At 25.5% G+C, this 16,458-nt stretch overlaps 1 protein-coding gene across 1 annotated transcript in view; it reads left to right on the forward strand.

Moving 5' to 3' along the window:
* Nucleotides 1-263: 263 nt before the first annotated feature.
* LOC109600776 (hemicentin-1-like) overlaps nt 264-16,458 on the forward strand; it is a 44,751-nt gene continuing 28,556 nt past the window's right edge. Inside the window, exons 1-2 of the mRNA XM_049967875.1 lie at nt 264-513; nt 660-707. Coding sequence (XP_049823832.1) covers nt 662-707 — 46 coding nt within the window. The 5' untranslated portion in view covers nt 264-513; nt 660-661. The remainder of the gene's footprint in view (nt 514-659; nt 708-16,458) is intronic.

Here is a 16,458-nt window from a genome sequence, read left to right on the forward strand (position 1 = left end):
TCGTTAACGTGTAAATTTTTTTCATTAATCATAACATCCGTTATGCGTTATCATTTCGGTCGGGCCGAATCCGTCGGACCGGCGGGTCCGAGCGGTCCTCTAAAAAACTAAAACTGAGAGCGGAGGCCGTCGTCTCTCCCTTTTTGTCCCGATAGTGTGTTACGCCGCGCCGGATCAGAAAATCCATACCGACTATTGTATATTCACTTGGTTCTTCTCGCACAGGATCGGTTCGGCTCGTTTCGGTTTGGAACTGTCTTGTTTTCGTTTCCCAGCAGTTCCATCATGAATGTTAAAATGTGAGCAGCGGAGCGGACCACAGCGGTTTGTTTTAACGGAAATTTTCGTCGCTGCATAACCATCTGAACTGGCCTCCCCTCACGCACCATCTGATATGGAATTATTCAAATACAATTAGATCGACTGGACGGCAGACCGTTTTCGTTTGGGGAATTGGGGAATCATGTCAATTTATTCTATAAAATCATCCGTAGACTAACATGATTTACTAAGGTACGTTTATTATTGCTCCAATGTATCTGTTGTTTTTTTACTGACTGACTGACTGACTGACTGTGATTTATCTTGTCGGCTCTCGCCAACGACATACCACAAAGACCCAGCTTTATTTCTACACGCTCACTTTTTTCTTATTGCAGGCATGTATTACAAATTAATAGTCATCTGGTTAATAAACAATATCATAGGTGAGTACCTCCAATTATTATTCTTACCATTATTATTATTATTATTATTATTATTATTATTATTATTATTATTATTAGATGCTTCTCTTGTTAGTTGACATTATCATTATGACTATTGTTCTCCGTCGAACAATTCAAGGAAGTAAGTTGGTTCATTAAAAATGATTGATGCACCACACAATAGATTCTATAAATAATTTTACACAATTAATAGTACCGTCCACAGAACACAATCCACATTAATTAATCGCTTTCAATTAAATTAAATCACGATTTCATTGGCGCAGATTTTTAAATAACTTTTTGCCACAACAATAATTAAAATCGGTTTTAGTTTCGTGGTGATATTTCGGCCGACCTATAAATATTAATATATTTATTTCTATTTTATACGTGCTTCGGTTACGGTTGCAAATGAAATTTATAAAATTACATTAATTGAAATGTTGTGTTAAATCGGATTTATATCGTTACACAATGAAATATTGTTTCAATTTAGTTTATTTTTTTAAATCCCGTCTATATAATACGTATTATAGATTGAACATGAGAACGTATTGATGTTTCGTATCAATTTTTAATGTCTCCGGTTCTCTTAATGCCTTTATTTATTTAATAATTGCTTATTGCGAACTGAAATCACCTGGAATTAATTGTTGATTCGTACCAATAAATATGAGATCGTGATTTTAGAAAACAGTTCGTTGCGTTGTAAAAGTTCAAGACGATACTTCTGCGATATTTTCCAAACTAAAATGGGTCATTAAAAGAAAACTTCAATGAATACTCGAGAAAGATTTTAAATCTGACGAATGCACCATTTACAATCTATAATAACAAAAGACATTTTTATTACAATTAATGCGACTTTAATGCTGAATCGTTGTTTTTATTTCAATTTTTTTAGGTTTTTTGTTCGGTTAATGTTTTCATGTAGTAATCACTTCATCCGATTTATTTTAGATACATTAGTATTATCAAAATTACATTGTGAATTCGTAAAAATGTTCGAATTTGTAAAATAGAAATAAATAAATTCGGGATTATAATTTTAAAATTCTGCGTATTATAAATTATTAAGAATAAATTTGTACATTCAATGATTAGAAATAACTTTTTAGCTATACAGTAAAATTGCTTCAAAAATAGTGGATGTTATTACAATTAATTGTGTTTTATTAATATTATTAATATAAGTTAATTTTACATCAATTTTTAACGTTCTGGTTATATTAATGCTTTCATTTAATAATCACCTTGTTCAACTTAATTTGGAAACATCAGAACCAGTAAAATTAATTTTATATTCATGAAAACATCCATGTAATAAAAACAAATAATTATAATTAATTATAATTTTAAAATACGTTGTTGTGTGTTGGTGAAGATACTCTTCCGGGATTCTCCTAACTAAAATGTGTTAATAAAAAAATATTTTTACATCTGATGAATATTGTAATCAAAAGAATACATCAGTTAAAATCGAAAATGTTTTCAAGAATAAAAAGGATCATTTCTAAATAAATGTTTTTATGCATATACAACAAAATATTTTTATCGCTTCAATGCCTTTATTTAATTATCACACTCAACACAATTTAAAATTATCAGAATAAGTAAAATTAATTGTATATTCATAAAAGCATCCAAATGTGTATAACAAAAACAAATAAATGTGGGATTATGATTTTAAAACACTCCGTTGTGGTGTAAAAGTTTACGAAGATACTTACGTAAGATTTTCAGAACTAAAAGAAGTTATTAAAAGAAAACTTTAGTAAAGAGGTCTCAAAGCTAACGAATACGTCGGTCAAAATCTCTTACGTTTTTAATAATAAAAACTATTATTCATAAATACTTTTTTTAGCACATAACTAAATATTTTTGTTGCAAAAATTGTCATAGAATTACAATTAATTGTTTTTTTTTTTTAATACTGAGACATTATTTTTACGTTGTTCAACTCAATTTATAAACATTAGACCAGTAAAATTAGTTGTATATTCATGAAAACATCAAAATTTGTGTAACAAATGCAATTAAATGAGGGATTATGATTTTAAAACCCTCTATTAAGTTGTAAATGGTAAGAAGATTGAATATTTTTCGATTATCTGAGTTTGTATAATGTGCCTCTTGTAAAATTTTGTTTCATAAAAAAATTATATGTAATTTAAAACTGCACTAGTTAAAATAAAAATAAGTTATTTTTCTATCATATTATTATATTATTTTCAGATATATAACTTTTAGTGAATGCGCATATATATATATATATATATATATATATATATATATATGTATATATATATGCATATTTTTAAACTTAAATCATCCTCAACAAAAAGAAATAAACGTGAAATTGTAATTTTAAAACATTTCTAATATTTTGAATGTGCACTAGTGAAAATCAATTATTTTTCAATGATGATAACAATTATTTCCATATAAATCAGATTTTACAAAAATGGTGGATGCGCAATTAACTATATTTAACATCGTATATTAATTTTAAATATTTATAGTTATCTTAATGTTTTTTAAATTATTATTTAGTGACCAATTTAATATCAAGTCATCAAACAATTTTTAAAAGTATTAAAATTTTAAAAATAAAGTTGATGAATATACCAATCGAAATAAATAATAAAAACGATTATTTATAAATAAATATATTTTTGCATCTACAAAAAAGTATTTTTATTCCCGAAATTGCCTAAAAATATTTAATAATTAATTTTTATTATTTCAACAACAAAACCAAATAAATATGGGATTATAATTTTAAAAACACTTCGTTGTAAAAGTTTACGAGGATACTTTCGTGAGAATTTCTAAACTAAAAGAAAGTTATTAAAAAGAAACTTTTACGTTCAATAAATAGTGTATAAAGATTCCAAAACTGACGATTATGTCTTATGTTTTGATTAATACAAACGATTACTTATAAATAAAAGCTTATGTCCATATTCAACAAAGTATTTATACTAAAGAAATGTCTTAAAAATAATATAATAATAATTGTAGCTTTTTAATATTGAAACATTATATTTACACCAATTTTTAATGTTTGTGGTTCCCTTAATGCGTCTATCTAATAAGCACTTAGTTCAACTTAGTTTAGAAGCTTCAGAACCAGTAAAATTAATTGTATTATATATAATATATTCATAAAACATAAACGTGGGATTATAATTTAAACCACTCCGTTGCGTTGTAATTATTTAAGGAGATACTTTAATAAGATTTTCCAAACTAAAATGAGCAAATGAAAGGAAACTTTAACATTCAATAAATACTAGAAAATAATCTCAAAACTGACAAATATGTCGGTCAAGTCCATTATGTTTTAAATAATAAAAACGTTTACATGCAGATAAACCTTTTATATTCAATAAAAAATGCAGAAGAAATTCGAAAGTGATGAATGCCCCAGATACAGTACATTATGTTTTCAATAATAATATGATTATTTTCAGAACATGAGAAAAAGTAACGCAATGATAATTTAACTTGATTTGATTATTCATTTAAATGAATTTTTGATTATTCAAGTTAATTTAATGATGTTATATAACAATCGCTTCGTTTTCAACGTAATTTAAAAACCAGCAAAATTAACTGTAAATACATGAAAATATTCATATTTGAGTAATGGAATAAAAAAAATGTGGAAATAAAATTTTAAACAATTTTTTATGTTGTAAAAGCTTTTTGCAAGATTTTATAAAATTTTATACAAAAATAAATATACGTATTTCAAAATACACTCCACAAAATTAATTAATCTATGATAATTTTAATTGTTTTTTTTAAATGAACATTTAACAATTAAACTAAATTTTAAATATAAAACATCACTTTTATATCAATTTTAAATATAAAACATCACTTGTATATGAATTTTAAATATTTCTGGTCCTTTTAATGGTTTTTAAATTCAGACACATGATTTCAATTGTTTTTCTTAAAAATGGTGAATGCACATTTAACAATTAATCATATTTTTAAACATAAAACATCACTTGTATATCCATTTTAAATATAAAACATAACTTGTACAACAATTTTAAATATAAAGTGTCACTTGTATATCAATTTTAAATATTCTCCTTCTTTGGTTTTTAATTTATTACTTAGACTTCATTTTAAATATAAATTCTAAAATTGTAAATTCATAAACATATTAAAATTTTCGCAATAAAAATAAACTGAACTGAACGGAACGAGTAAAATTATTTATATATTCATAAAAATATTCAAATCCGTGTACCAGAAAGAAATAAATGTTGGTTTATATATATTTTTTAAACACTTCATTACATTGTAAATGTTTAAGTAGAAACATCTGTTTAAATTTATTGTATTTTGAATTACTAACAAAGCAGTTTTTTTGCATAAATTGCTTCAAAAATGGTTTTATTACTAAACACTAAATATTAATGTTTACATTAATATTTAGTGTTTATCTCTTAAGGCCTGTAAATAATTTTCTCGATATTCAATTTAATTTAAAAACATCAGAATCAGTATATTCATAAAAACATCCAAATCTGTCTAAAAACAAATAAATGTGGGATTATAATTTTCGAACACTTCGTTGTAAAAGTTTACGATGAAACTTTCATGAGATTTTCCAAATTAAAGCAAGTTATTAAAAGGAAACTTTTATGTTCAATAAATACTGTAAAGATATCTCAAGTCTGACGAATATGTCAGTAAAAAGCTCTTGTTTCGAATAATAAAAACAATGATTTATACATATGTTTTGTACATATTCAACAAAATATTTTCGTTAAGTTCCCTTAAAAATGGTTAGAAATAATTATATGCGAAACATTATTTTTACATTAATTTTTAATGATTATGATTCCCTTAATGCCTTCATCAAATAAGTACTTTGTTCAAGTTAATTTGGAAGCATCAGAACCAGTAAAATTAATTGTATATTCGTAAAACATCTGTATAACAAAAACATAAACGTGGGATTATAATTTTAAACCACTCCGTTACGTTGTAAATGTTTAAGAAGATACTTTCGTAAGATTTTCCAAACTAAAATAAGCTATTAAAAGGAAACTTCAATAAATACTGGAAAATAATCTCAAAACTGACGAATACGTCAGTCAAGTCTATTATGTTTTAAATAATAAAAACGATTACTTCAAATAAATCTTTTATGTTCAATAAATACTACAAAAAGATTTTAAAAGTTACGAATGCCCCAGATAGAGTCTATTATGTTTTCAATAATAAGGCGACTGTTTCCAAAACATACGAAAAAGCACTTTTTTATAGTCATTTTTTCAATAAACGTAGCACAATGGCAATTAAATTTGTTTTGAACATTCATTTCTATCACTTTTTGATTATTTAAGTTCCTTTAACCATTTTACGTAACAATCACTTATTATTTAGTGTCTATTTTAAATAGATAGCAGTAAAGTTAATTGTATATATATATAAAAACATCCAAATCCGTTCAACAAAAGGAAATAAATGTTAGATTATATATATTTTTAAACACTCCATTAAGTTGTAAATGTTTAAGAAGATACATCCGTTAGATTTTCGAAACTAAAATAAGTTATTTAAAGGTAACTTTTACGTTCAATGCTGTATAAAGATTTCAAAATTGACAAATACATCAGTCAAAATTTATTATGTTTACAAAAATAAAAACGATTGTATTTGCGTTATTATATATATATATATATATATATATATATATATATATATATATATATATATAATTCTCTTAATTCCCCTATCTAGTAATCATTTAGTTCAACTTAATTTAAAAACATGAGAATCAGTAAATTTAATTGTATATTCATAAAAACACCCTAATCCGTATTACAAAATCAAATAAATGTGGGATTATAATTTTAAAACACTTCGTTGTAAAAGTTTACGAAGTGACTTACGTGAGATTATCCAAACTAAAAGAAGTTATTAAAAGAAAACTTTAGTAAAAAGGTCTCCAAACTAACGAACACCTTATTTAAAATTTCCTATATTTTTAAAAATAAAAACAATAACTTAGAAATAAATGTTTACGCATATAAAATGAAGTATTTTTATTGCTGCAATTGTCAGCAATTGTCAATTGTATGTTTAAATTTTTTATGCCTCTAGTTAATAATCATTTCGTTCAACTTAATTTAAAACGTCCAAATCCGTGTAACGAAAACAAATAAATGAACGACTCTACTACGTTGTAAATGTTTTAGAAGATAATTGTCACGGAAGTCCGTGACATTTTCCAAACTAAAATAACTTACTAAACGGAAACTTCTACATTCATTAAATAGTGTAAAAGGATCGCAAAACTGACGAATACACCAGACAATGTCTCTGTGTATATGGTTTCAATAATTAAAACAACTACTCACAGATAAATCATTTTACACAAACATGAAATGGCAATTTTATTAAAAAATTGTATCTTAAGTGGTGAATGTAAAATTATAATTAAAAGTGTTTTTTATTAATACTGAAACATTATTTGTATTAATGTTATTAATTCATTTCTCTAATAAACACTTTGAACAACTTAATTTAGAAACATCAAAACCAGTAAAATTAATTGTATATTTATCATCACATTACAACTTTTAATATTCAGTTATGTTTTCATTTAATAATAACTTTCTTGAACTCTAGATAAATTTATGAACATCTGAACCAGTAAAGTTAATTGTATATTCATAAGAACATCGAAATCCGTATAACATAAATATGGGATTATAATTTTAAATCTCTCCGTTTCATCGTAAATGTTTAAATAATAGAATCGTATAAGTTTCCTATCTAAAGAACATAAGTTATTAGAATAAATAATTTAAACGATTAATTACGTCACATGCTTAAAAATGTATTTTTAAAAATGGTTAACAATTGTCTCTTAATACTGAAACATTATTTTTACATCAACTTATAATGTTTCTTGTTCTCTTAATACCCTTATTTAATTTAAAAGCACCAGCACCAGTAAAATTAGTTGTAAATTCATAAAAACATCCAAAGCCGTGTAACAAAAACAAATAAATGTGGGATTATAATTTTAAAACACTCCGTTGTGGTGTAAAAGTTTACGAAGATACTTTTGTGAGATTTTCCAAACTAAAATAAGTTATTAAAAGAAAACTTTTATATTCAATAAATACTGTAAAAAGATCTTAAAAGTGACGAATGCCCCAGACACAGCCTATTATGTTTTCAATAATAAGACGATTATTTACAGAAACCTTTTTTATAACAGACATACAACAGAACTTTGTATTCAGTTTAATTTAAAAAGATAAAAACCTGTAAAATTATTTGTAAATCTACAAAAATATAAAAATTCACATAATAAATAAATATACAATTATAATTTTATGCAAAATTAATTTAAAGCATTTTATTAAAAATGCAAACAACTCACAACAACAATATTAGATTAATTGTAAATGTAAATTTTGAGTAATAAAAATGTGTAATCGAAACATAAACAGTTAATTGTGTGCACAAATCTAAGAATCAGTCTATTAAGATTTTAATAATACTGATGATTATTTTTAGACATGCATATTCTATTGCTTTTTCTTAAAAATGGTGGATGCGCCCATTGATTGTCACATTGTCCTACCTAATTAAAAATATCTCAATACTTCTCGTAATTGTGAATATTCACCTTAACTACAAATGGCCAAAAAATAAAATTATCATAAAATTAATGTCAAAATGTATTATTTTCTCAATATTTTTTTTTTAAGAAACAATTTTAATTATTTGTCTTAAATATGGTGGATGCGACACCACAAGTAATTATATTTTTAAACCTAAAACACCAGTCCTATATAAATAAAACATATATTTTTTTGACTGGCGCAGTTTAAACATATTTTTATTAAAAACTTATTTTAGATTTATTTATTTTATTTTATGTAACAAACTGTTTAAATAATAAATAAATCTACGTTTATATATATATATATATATATATATATATATATATATATATATATATATGTATATATATATTTTTTAATTTATATTTTGATCTTTTTACAAATGTACAGTTAATTTTACAGATTGGCCTTTAAATAAATATTAATTAAAAAGCATTAGTCTAATATATTAAAAATTGTTATTCGAGTGGAGATGGCGCATCCACCATTTTTAAGAAAAAGCAGTAATATATGAAAATAATCGTCAATGTTATTGAAAACAAAAAGATTTTAAATCAGTTTTTAGATATTTTTATTATTATGAACTATTATTTTCAGAAAATAATAAAGACATAACTAAATGATTTATATTGATAATAATAGTAATAATTAATTATTAAATTAAAAAAATGTAGATGCGAGTAGTACAATTTTTAATACTTAAGTATCATTTAGCGTCCAACTAATAAAAGTCCATCAAAACTAGGAAAATTAATTGTAAATTCATGAAAATGTCTAGAACCGCGAAACAGAAATAAATAAATGTTAAATTATAATCTTAAAACAGTCTGTTATGTTATAAAGTTCATAAGACACTTTTCCGAGATTTTCCAAACTAAAATAAGTTATTAAAAGGAAACTTTTACATTCAATAAATACTGTAGGAAGATGCGAATGCGCCACTCACAATCTATTATGTTATCAAAAATAAAGGCAACTCTTTTCAGAGATTTTTTTTAAGTACACAAAGTTTTTAATCTCATTAAAAAATTTAATGTTTTATTAAATATGCATGACCTAGAAACGTCGCTTAAATTGCCTTTTACAAAAAATGGTGGGGACGCAATAATAATTAACTCGTGTGTTTAATGAATGTACTCAGTTACAGTCAAAGCGAGACCTTTAAACAAAAAACAAGTTTCTAAAAGCTCTCAATATTTTCAGATATATAAAGGATAGATAATCATTATCTTGTGTTACGAATTCATACATTAACTAGTCCAAAAACCTATTTGTTTCAGACGTGTCACATGTGACAGGTATAATCCATTACATTTGAATTTTACAAGGAATTTTTTCAGGCAAATAAAGTACGAATTTTTTAATTTAAATAAAAGCCTTTTGTGTACGTTTAAAACGTGAATAATTAAAAATTAATAGTGGCTGCATCCAACTGATGGAATCAAGAGAATAAACCCCCGCATTTCATAATCTCGAACGATTCCAAACATTTTTATTAAAATGTGTTTAATCTGTATAATTAAGTCAAATATTCGAACGTTAAAAAAAATATATATTTTAATCACTGTTCGATAAAATTAAACCGCCGTTATCGGATGTATCCGCCCTTACTCTGCCATAATTTAAGTGGTGCATTAAAAATCCACATAAATTGATTTTAATCGTGGTTATTCGTTTAATTGGCCTCGTAGGATGATTATTAAACAAATTTTTATTGAAATTCAATTTTAATCCGCGAGTGTGAAGTGATTTATTGAATGGCACTTGTGTTAAGCATTTTTTAAAATTACAATCTTTTGTTCTTCTAGCTACGTAATTGGATGTTTTTATGCCGATCAATTTAATTAACCGTTTATTTTATTTATGTACTTATCTCGTTACGATTAAGTGCTGTAGAAGATAAAAGATTAAATTCCCCGTCTGACAAAATAATTATATTTCTTCGTATTGTTCTTCTGTATACAGTCAACACAGTTATTAGCTGATTTTAATTAATTATAATCTTTGATGTGTTTTGTTTGTTCACGGTATGAAAAACGCCGAGAGAAATCAGTTGAATGCCAAGCTTTTCACATAAAACCACAACCAAACTGTTAAAAGCCAAAAAGTTTGTGAACTATAACTTTTATCCACTTAATAAAAGTGACATTTGCTTAACCATAAAACACAAAATAATAAGCTAAAACATCAGAAGTTGCTTTGATGACATTTCCAGTTTGCCAGCAGTTCAGTTTTATATTTGATATCTCGGTAATTCCACGTTGCAAATAATTTAATCAATCATAAAAGGGAGGTAATTAGAGTCGAGCCATTCGGATTAAAGTTTTTAAGTCGATATAAAAATCGTAAAATTATTGTGCCGCGGCTTTTTCTTATCGGCAAACTAGAACTGGTTTGCTCGCCTTTTATTGTGTAATTAATCATCGCCGCTTTTCATTACTTTTCATAAATTTGCTTTAAATCTTTTTGCAATAAATTACATTTATTTATTGTTTATTTATGCTAAGCGCACGGTCTTTATTACCGTTTTAGGTCAATTGAACGGTTGTTGATGTACGGAGTGAAGCTCATTGTACCATATTTAATCTATTAAGCAAAATTCTTGTCTAGTTGCGCATCCTACCTATTTAATTAATTGGATTAACTTGCCTAGTATTGCAAAACTCCTTTAATTTGAATTTCAAAATTTGTTTCTTAGTGTTTCATTAAGCGAGGCAATTTATTTAAAAGCCAATTATCTAAAGATATATTAGCTACGTAAATTTGAATTTTATGCGTATTCCACATTCTGCGAATATCTACTGTCAATTTATTGCAGCGTCGTACAGGTTTTGCCTCTTATATTACTTATTTTATTAAACAATATACAGAAAAATAAATAAACAAAATTTATGAGAGTATTTAGGAATCTTTATGAAACTTATTTAGAAAACCAGTGGTGTGCATATGTCATCATAAGGTTTACATATTTTTTAATGGAGTGTAAATTGACACTCTGAATAAATTTATATAATTTTGCAATCTAATTTCAGACTTACTTTAGGGTCATTAATTGCTTTCTATGAATTCAAATTATTACTAGGGGTCTTTTATTTATAATTATTTAATCATTGATCGAAATGAAACTGTAAGAAAATTTATAATTCAGCATTATCAAGAACGTGAGACACAAGAAGAGATGGCTAAGAGTTTGGGGCGAAGTAAGTCAATCATTTCCCGCATTATTAAAAAGTTTAGAGAAACTAGCCAAAGGGTATCTACGAAAAAATTTGTCCGAAAAACTTGAAAGAAATTCGATAACTGGATAATTCGTACGTCAAAAAATAATCCAATCTTATCGTCAACTGAAATTAAAGCCAACCTAAAGGAAATGGGACTTGCTGAAATTAGTTCAAGGACTGTGAAAAGATGGTTAGTGGGTGGGAGTTCGTTTGATCCCAGACCTACAAGAAAAACTCTAGTTTCTACTAAAAAGTAGACCAATTTTAACTTGCTTAATATCACATTCAGTGAACCACAGAACAGAGGGGACTAATAATTTTTAGTGACGAGTCTAACAAAAAGTATGTTATATCCACAGACTGATTTATATACAGGGATATATTAAACAACAATTTGCTTCCATGTATTGAAGAAATGATCCTCTTAATTAATGTATTTTAACATGAAAATGATCCCAAACACAAATCCAAAATTGTGACATATTGGCTAAAAGATCAAAGCATTGATATTTTGTCTTTTCTGTTGCTTTTGAGAAATTCTTTCTGTGTATTCCTTTTGTTAAAATTGGAAATCAGCATCGAAAGGATCGATTTGTTCAATTTTACTCGCTTTTTCACCATTCCTGAATATTCTACAATTTGTTGTTTAATTTGTATCGATAAATGGACACCTTTAGGCTGTGGGTCAAATTATAAAATCAAGTGGTCACTTTACTTATGAATAAAAATGTATATAAATGCTACGTAAATAAAGATATCCGTATATCAAAGGTACAAAATGTTTACACACTTAATAATCATAAAATTAATTTAAATGCTTTTAATAAAATGATTTTTTTTAATTGTTGCTCTACATATATGTTACGCAAAAATTAATTTTAAAAAATATTTTATAGACAAACACAAAATAATATATAATATAATTTAATAAAATAATTTATAATTTCAGGGGGTAGAGGACTCTTGACGACCTCACAATATATTATTATTTTCCCCAAATTATTCAAGAGTGAAATAATAAAAATAACTTTTGAACTAAACAAGATATCGATCATTTTTGCCATAAAGCTAACATTTGTCAAATTGCCCATTATTGGGCACTCTCATCTATTTTATTTAACGGAAAATGTGGTGTTGTGATAACTCATTTGAAAGGCATTTTTATTCTCTAATCAATGGCTATTTCACTAGCCAAAATGTGGCAAGTAATTACAAAGTTACGAGCGATTCATTTTATGGTTGACACAACAAAAGAGAATTTTAGTATCCCTTACTTCTGAATTCTTGTTTGAGCTTAATATAATAGTTGTCACGATCCCACTGTATACCCTTTGTATTTGGTGATGTATGCACGCAACTACATTTTTAAGTATGTTTCATAAAATTCATGCTCCCATAAATTTTACTTAAAACTTCTTTCTGTATAACTTATAATAAAATAAATAGTTGTGGAGGGCGAAAATATAACCAATAATCCTGTACTAGCCATGGATTTTCATTTATCCATATGAGAAATAAATGCGGAGGCGCCAGTTTTCAAACTAGTCCACGGATATAAAGTTTCACGTTATAAAATAAAAGTTTCCCATTTTTTTGTTTTTTAAATATCCGATTTAGCCCCGCATAGATTTTATTCTCGAGAATGTTAAATTAAACTCGAATATCATTTTCGATTTGCTGAATCGAAACAAATTTTATAAAAGTATATATTTATTTTTAAAACTCATCAATAAACAAATAAATATATTGTAAATATAAAATTAATAAGTTAAACAAACATCCTAGAGTTTTGTTAAAAACGCCAGACATATAAATATTATAAATAAATATTAAACCGGAAAACTTCACATTTAATTTATAAAACATTTTAAATTATAGACGGTATATTTTTTAATTAATACTATCGTGGATTTATTATATTTCAACGAGTTTAAATATTTAATGGAAAACATCGATTTCCAGGTTGGAAATAAGGTATCTCGTTTAGTTTTTAAACGTACTTGTTACAATTGTAATTCAATATTTAGAGAAACTGAATTGTTTTTAAATGTGGCCTCAATTAAATATTCGATTTCAGTGTTTTTTAACGACTCGCTTATTAATTTTGTACTTTGTCTGGCGGGCTTGGGAAAAAGAGTATACGTTAAATATACAAATTTTTGGGGAATCAAGTTTGTTTTATTATTATCTATAAACACAATATGTTTTTAAAAGTTTTTTTTCGTTTTTACCATAAGTATGAAACCCTAAAATATTTCACAAATGGCTTTACCATTTTTAGCTGGCGGTGGGTATGGAAATTACCGTTAGATTTATGGACATAACTAATTTTGACCATTTGTTGACTTACACACGTTTTCCCAAGCGCACTACATTTGTTTTGTTCAATATTTTCATTAAAATGTAAACTTGTGCTACGAAATGTAATATTAATTGGCATACATACTAGTTGCAATTTTTAATAAATGTTTAGAATTGGTGTGCTTTTTATAAACATTTCTGTTTACGAATGTTTTCATAAAAAAAATTCTTTTCAATATCTGAGCCCAATCACAACAGAATTTTTTCATTAATCCTTGATTAAAACATGTTTTTAATTAAAACCCAAACAGAACGTATATTTAATAAAAAATTATTTGATTAAATCTTCTTTTGCGGATTAAATTCCTTTCAATTGGCTGATATATTTAATAAATTTTTGATTAATCCGTCATAATTATAGCAAATATACTAGTAGCAGTACCTAAAATGTTTATTGTTGCAGGTTTGTCAATCTAATGTTTAATTCTTTAAAAATTTAAGTGTTTACAATACAATACATTTATGCCATGTATAAAAATAAATTCTGTCGACTCAGAATTCATGAATTTCTCTTTTTGGTCCCCCTAAACACTCGGTTTAAAAATATTCTAATTAAAACCGAGACAAAAAGCGTAATATTTATTAAAAAATGTTTGATTAAAAAAGACCCTTTAGAAATTTAAGGACAGTGTCAGTGTCGCGAAAACAAAATTAAGACTTCCAAAGTACGAGTTGCCAAAAGCAAAATCATTTTCGATTCAATGAATCAAGAAAGCTAATTAAAGCTATCAGACAAGGCTTTTAATAGCACTGTTATTAAATATTTTAATATTCTAATCCCGTGTCTTTTCCTTTCCTGCACAAAGTTAAAAAAAAAGAAAAGTTGAACAAAATTCATTTGGAATTAACAGAAATGAAACATGAACAAAACGTTTTCAATTTCACATCTATAATTTATTATTTTTATTTTGTAACATTCTAAAACATTTTTCTGTAATATCTTTTTTTTTAATTGTGTTGGAGCATTAACAGAAGTTTTAAAATTTTTATTATGAAAACTTTTAAAACGGGAACTTCACTTAAATAAATTCATTCGTGCTAAAATCCTGAAATTCGATTCTCCTATTGGTTTTATTTATTTTTTTTTAGTTAAAATTAAAAGCATTTTGTGGTTAAGTTATAACATGCAAATCCTTTTAACGACACTATTATTGAAAATTTTAATATTCCAATTTCTTGCTTATTTCTGACGGATGGAAGTTAGACAACGTTATTGAAAATTAATTTATAAACAACAGAAGCAGAACGTGCACGAAATATTTTAAATACTCGATAAATTTTGCATGTTTTATGTTAAAAACACAACATTTTTCTGTAATATATAATTTTTTTAATTTATGGAGTTGAATTATTAAAAAATTTTAAATTTGTGTTGAAACACGGACTTTAGTTAAATAAATTAATCCGAAACAAAAAAATTCTATTCTCCCATTGATATTATTTATTTTTTAGTTAGAATTCAAAGCATTTTGTGACTAACTTAAGACCAGCAAATACTTTTAATAACAGTATTATTGAAAATTTTAATACTCTAATCTCTTGCATATTTCTGGCCGTGGCAAGTTGACAAACATTATTCAAATTCCATATATAAACAACAGAAGTTAAGCTCAACGAATTTTGCATATTTTATATTAAAATTACAACAATTTTCTGTAATAACTAGATTATTAAAACTGTTTAAATTTTTTTAATGAAACTTTTTGAAATACGAATTTAGTTAAATAAATTCATTGGTACTAAAATCCTGAAATTCTATTCTCTCGTTGGTTTTATTTGGTTTTTAACTAGAACTAAAAACATTCTGTGGCTAACTTATGACCCGCAAATCCTTTTAACGGCACTATTATTGAAAAATTTAATACCCTAATCTCTTTCACATTTTTGGCGGATGCGATTACCAAACATTTATAAACAATAGAATTCAAATATGAATAAAACATTTTCAATACGCGATGAACTTTTTATATTTTATGTCAAAACCACAACATTTTTATATAATTTTTCAAATTATCAATAGTTTTTAAATTAACATTCAGAAAACGAATTTAGTTAAACACATTAATTCGTACCAAAAACCTAAAAAACATTTCAATACTCGATGAATTTTCCTTGTTTTATGTCAAAATTATAACATTTTTCTATTGGTTTTATATATTTTCTTTAGCTAAAATTAAAAGCTTTTTGTGGCCAACTTACGCAAATTTTTGAAAATTATATTATTCTAATCTCTTGTCCTGTTTTTGGCAGATGCATGTTGGAAAACGTTATTCAAAATTTCAGTTTTTAAATTTTTAAAATGAAAATTCTTGAAATACAAGTTTAGTTTAATAAATACATACGTACCAAAATCCTGAAATTCTATTTCCCATATGAACTGTAAATCCTTTTATTGTCACTATTATTAAAAATTTCAATATCCTAATCTCTTCTTCATTTTTGGTGAATCCAGGTTAAAAAATACTATTCAAATTCAATTTACAATCATAAACA

This window comes from Aethina tumida, chromosome 1 (genome assembly GCF_024364675.1).
Source record: "Aethina tumida isolate Nest 87 chromosome 1, icAetTumi1.1, whole genome shotgun sequence".
NCBI classification, from domain to species: Eukaryota; Metazoa; Arthropoda; class Insecta; order Coleoptera; family Nitidulidae; genus Aethina; species Aethina tumida.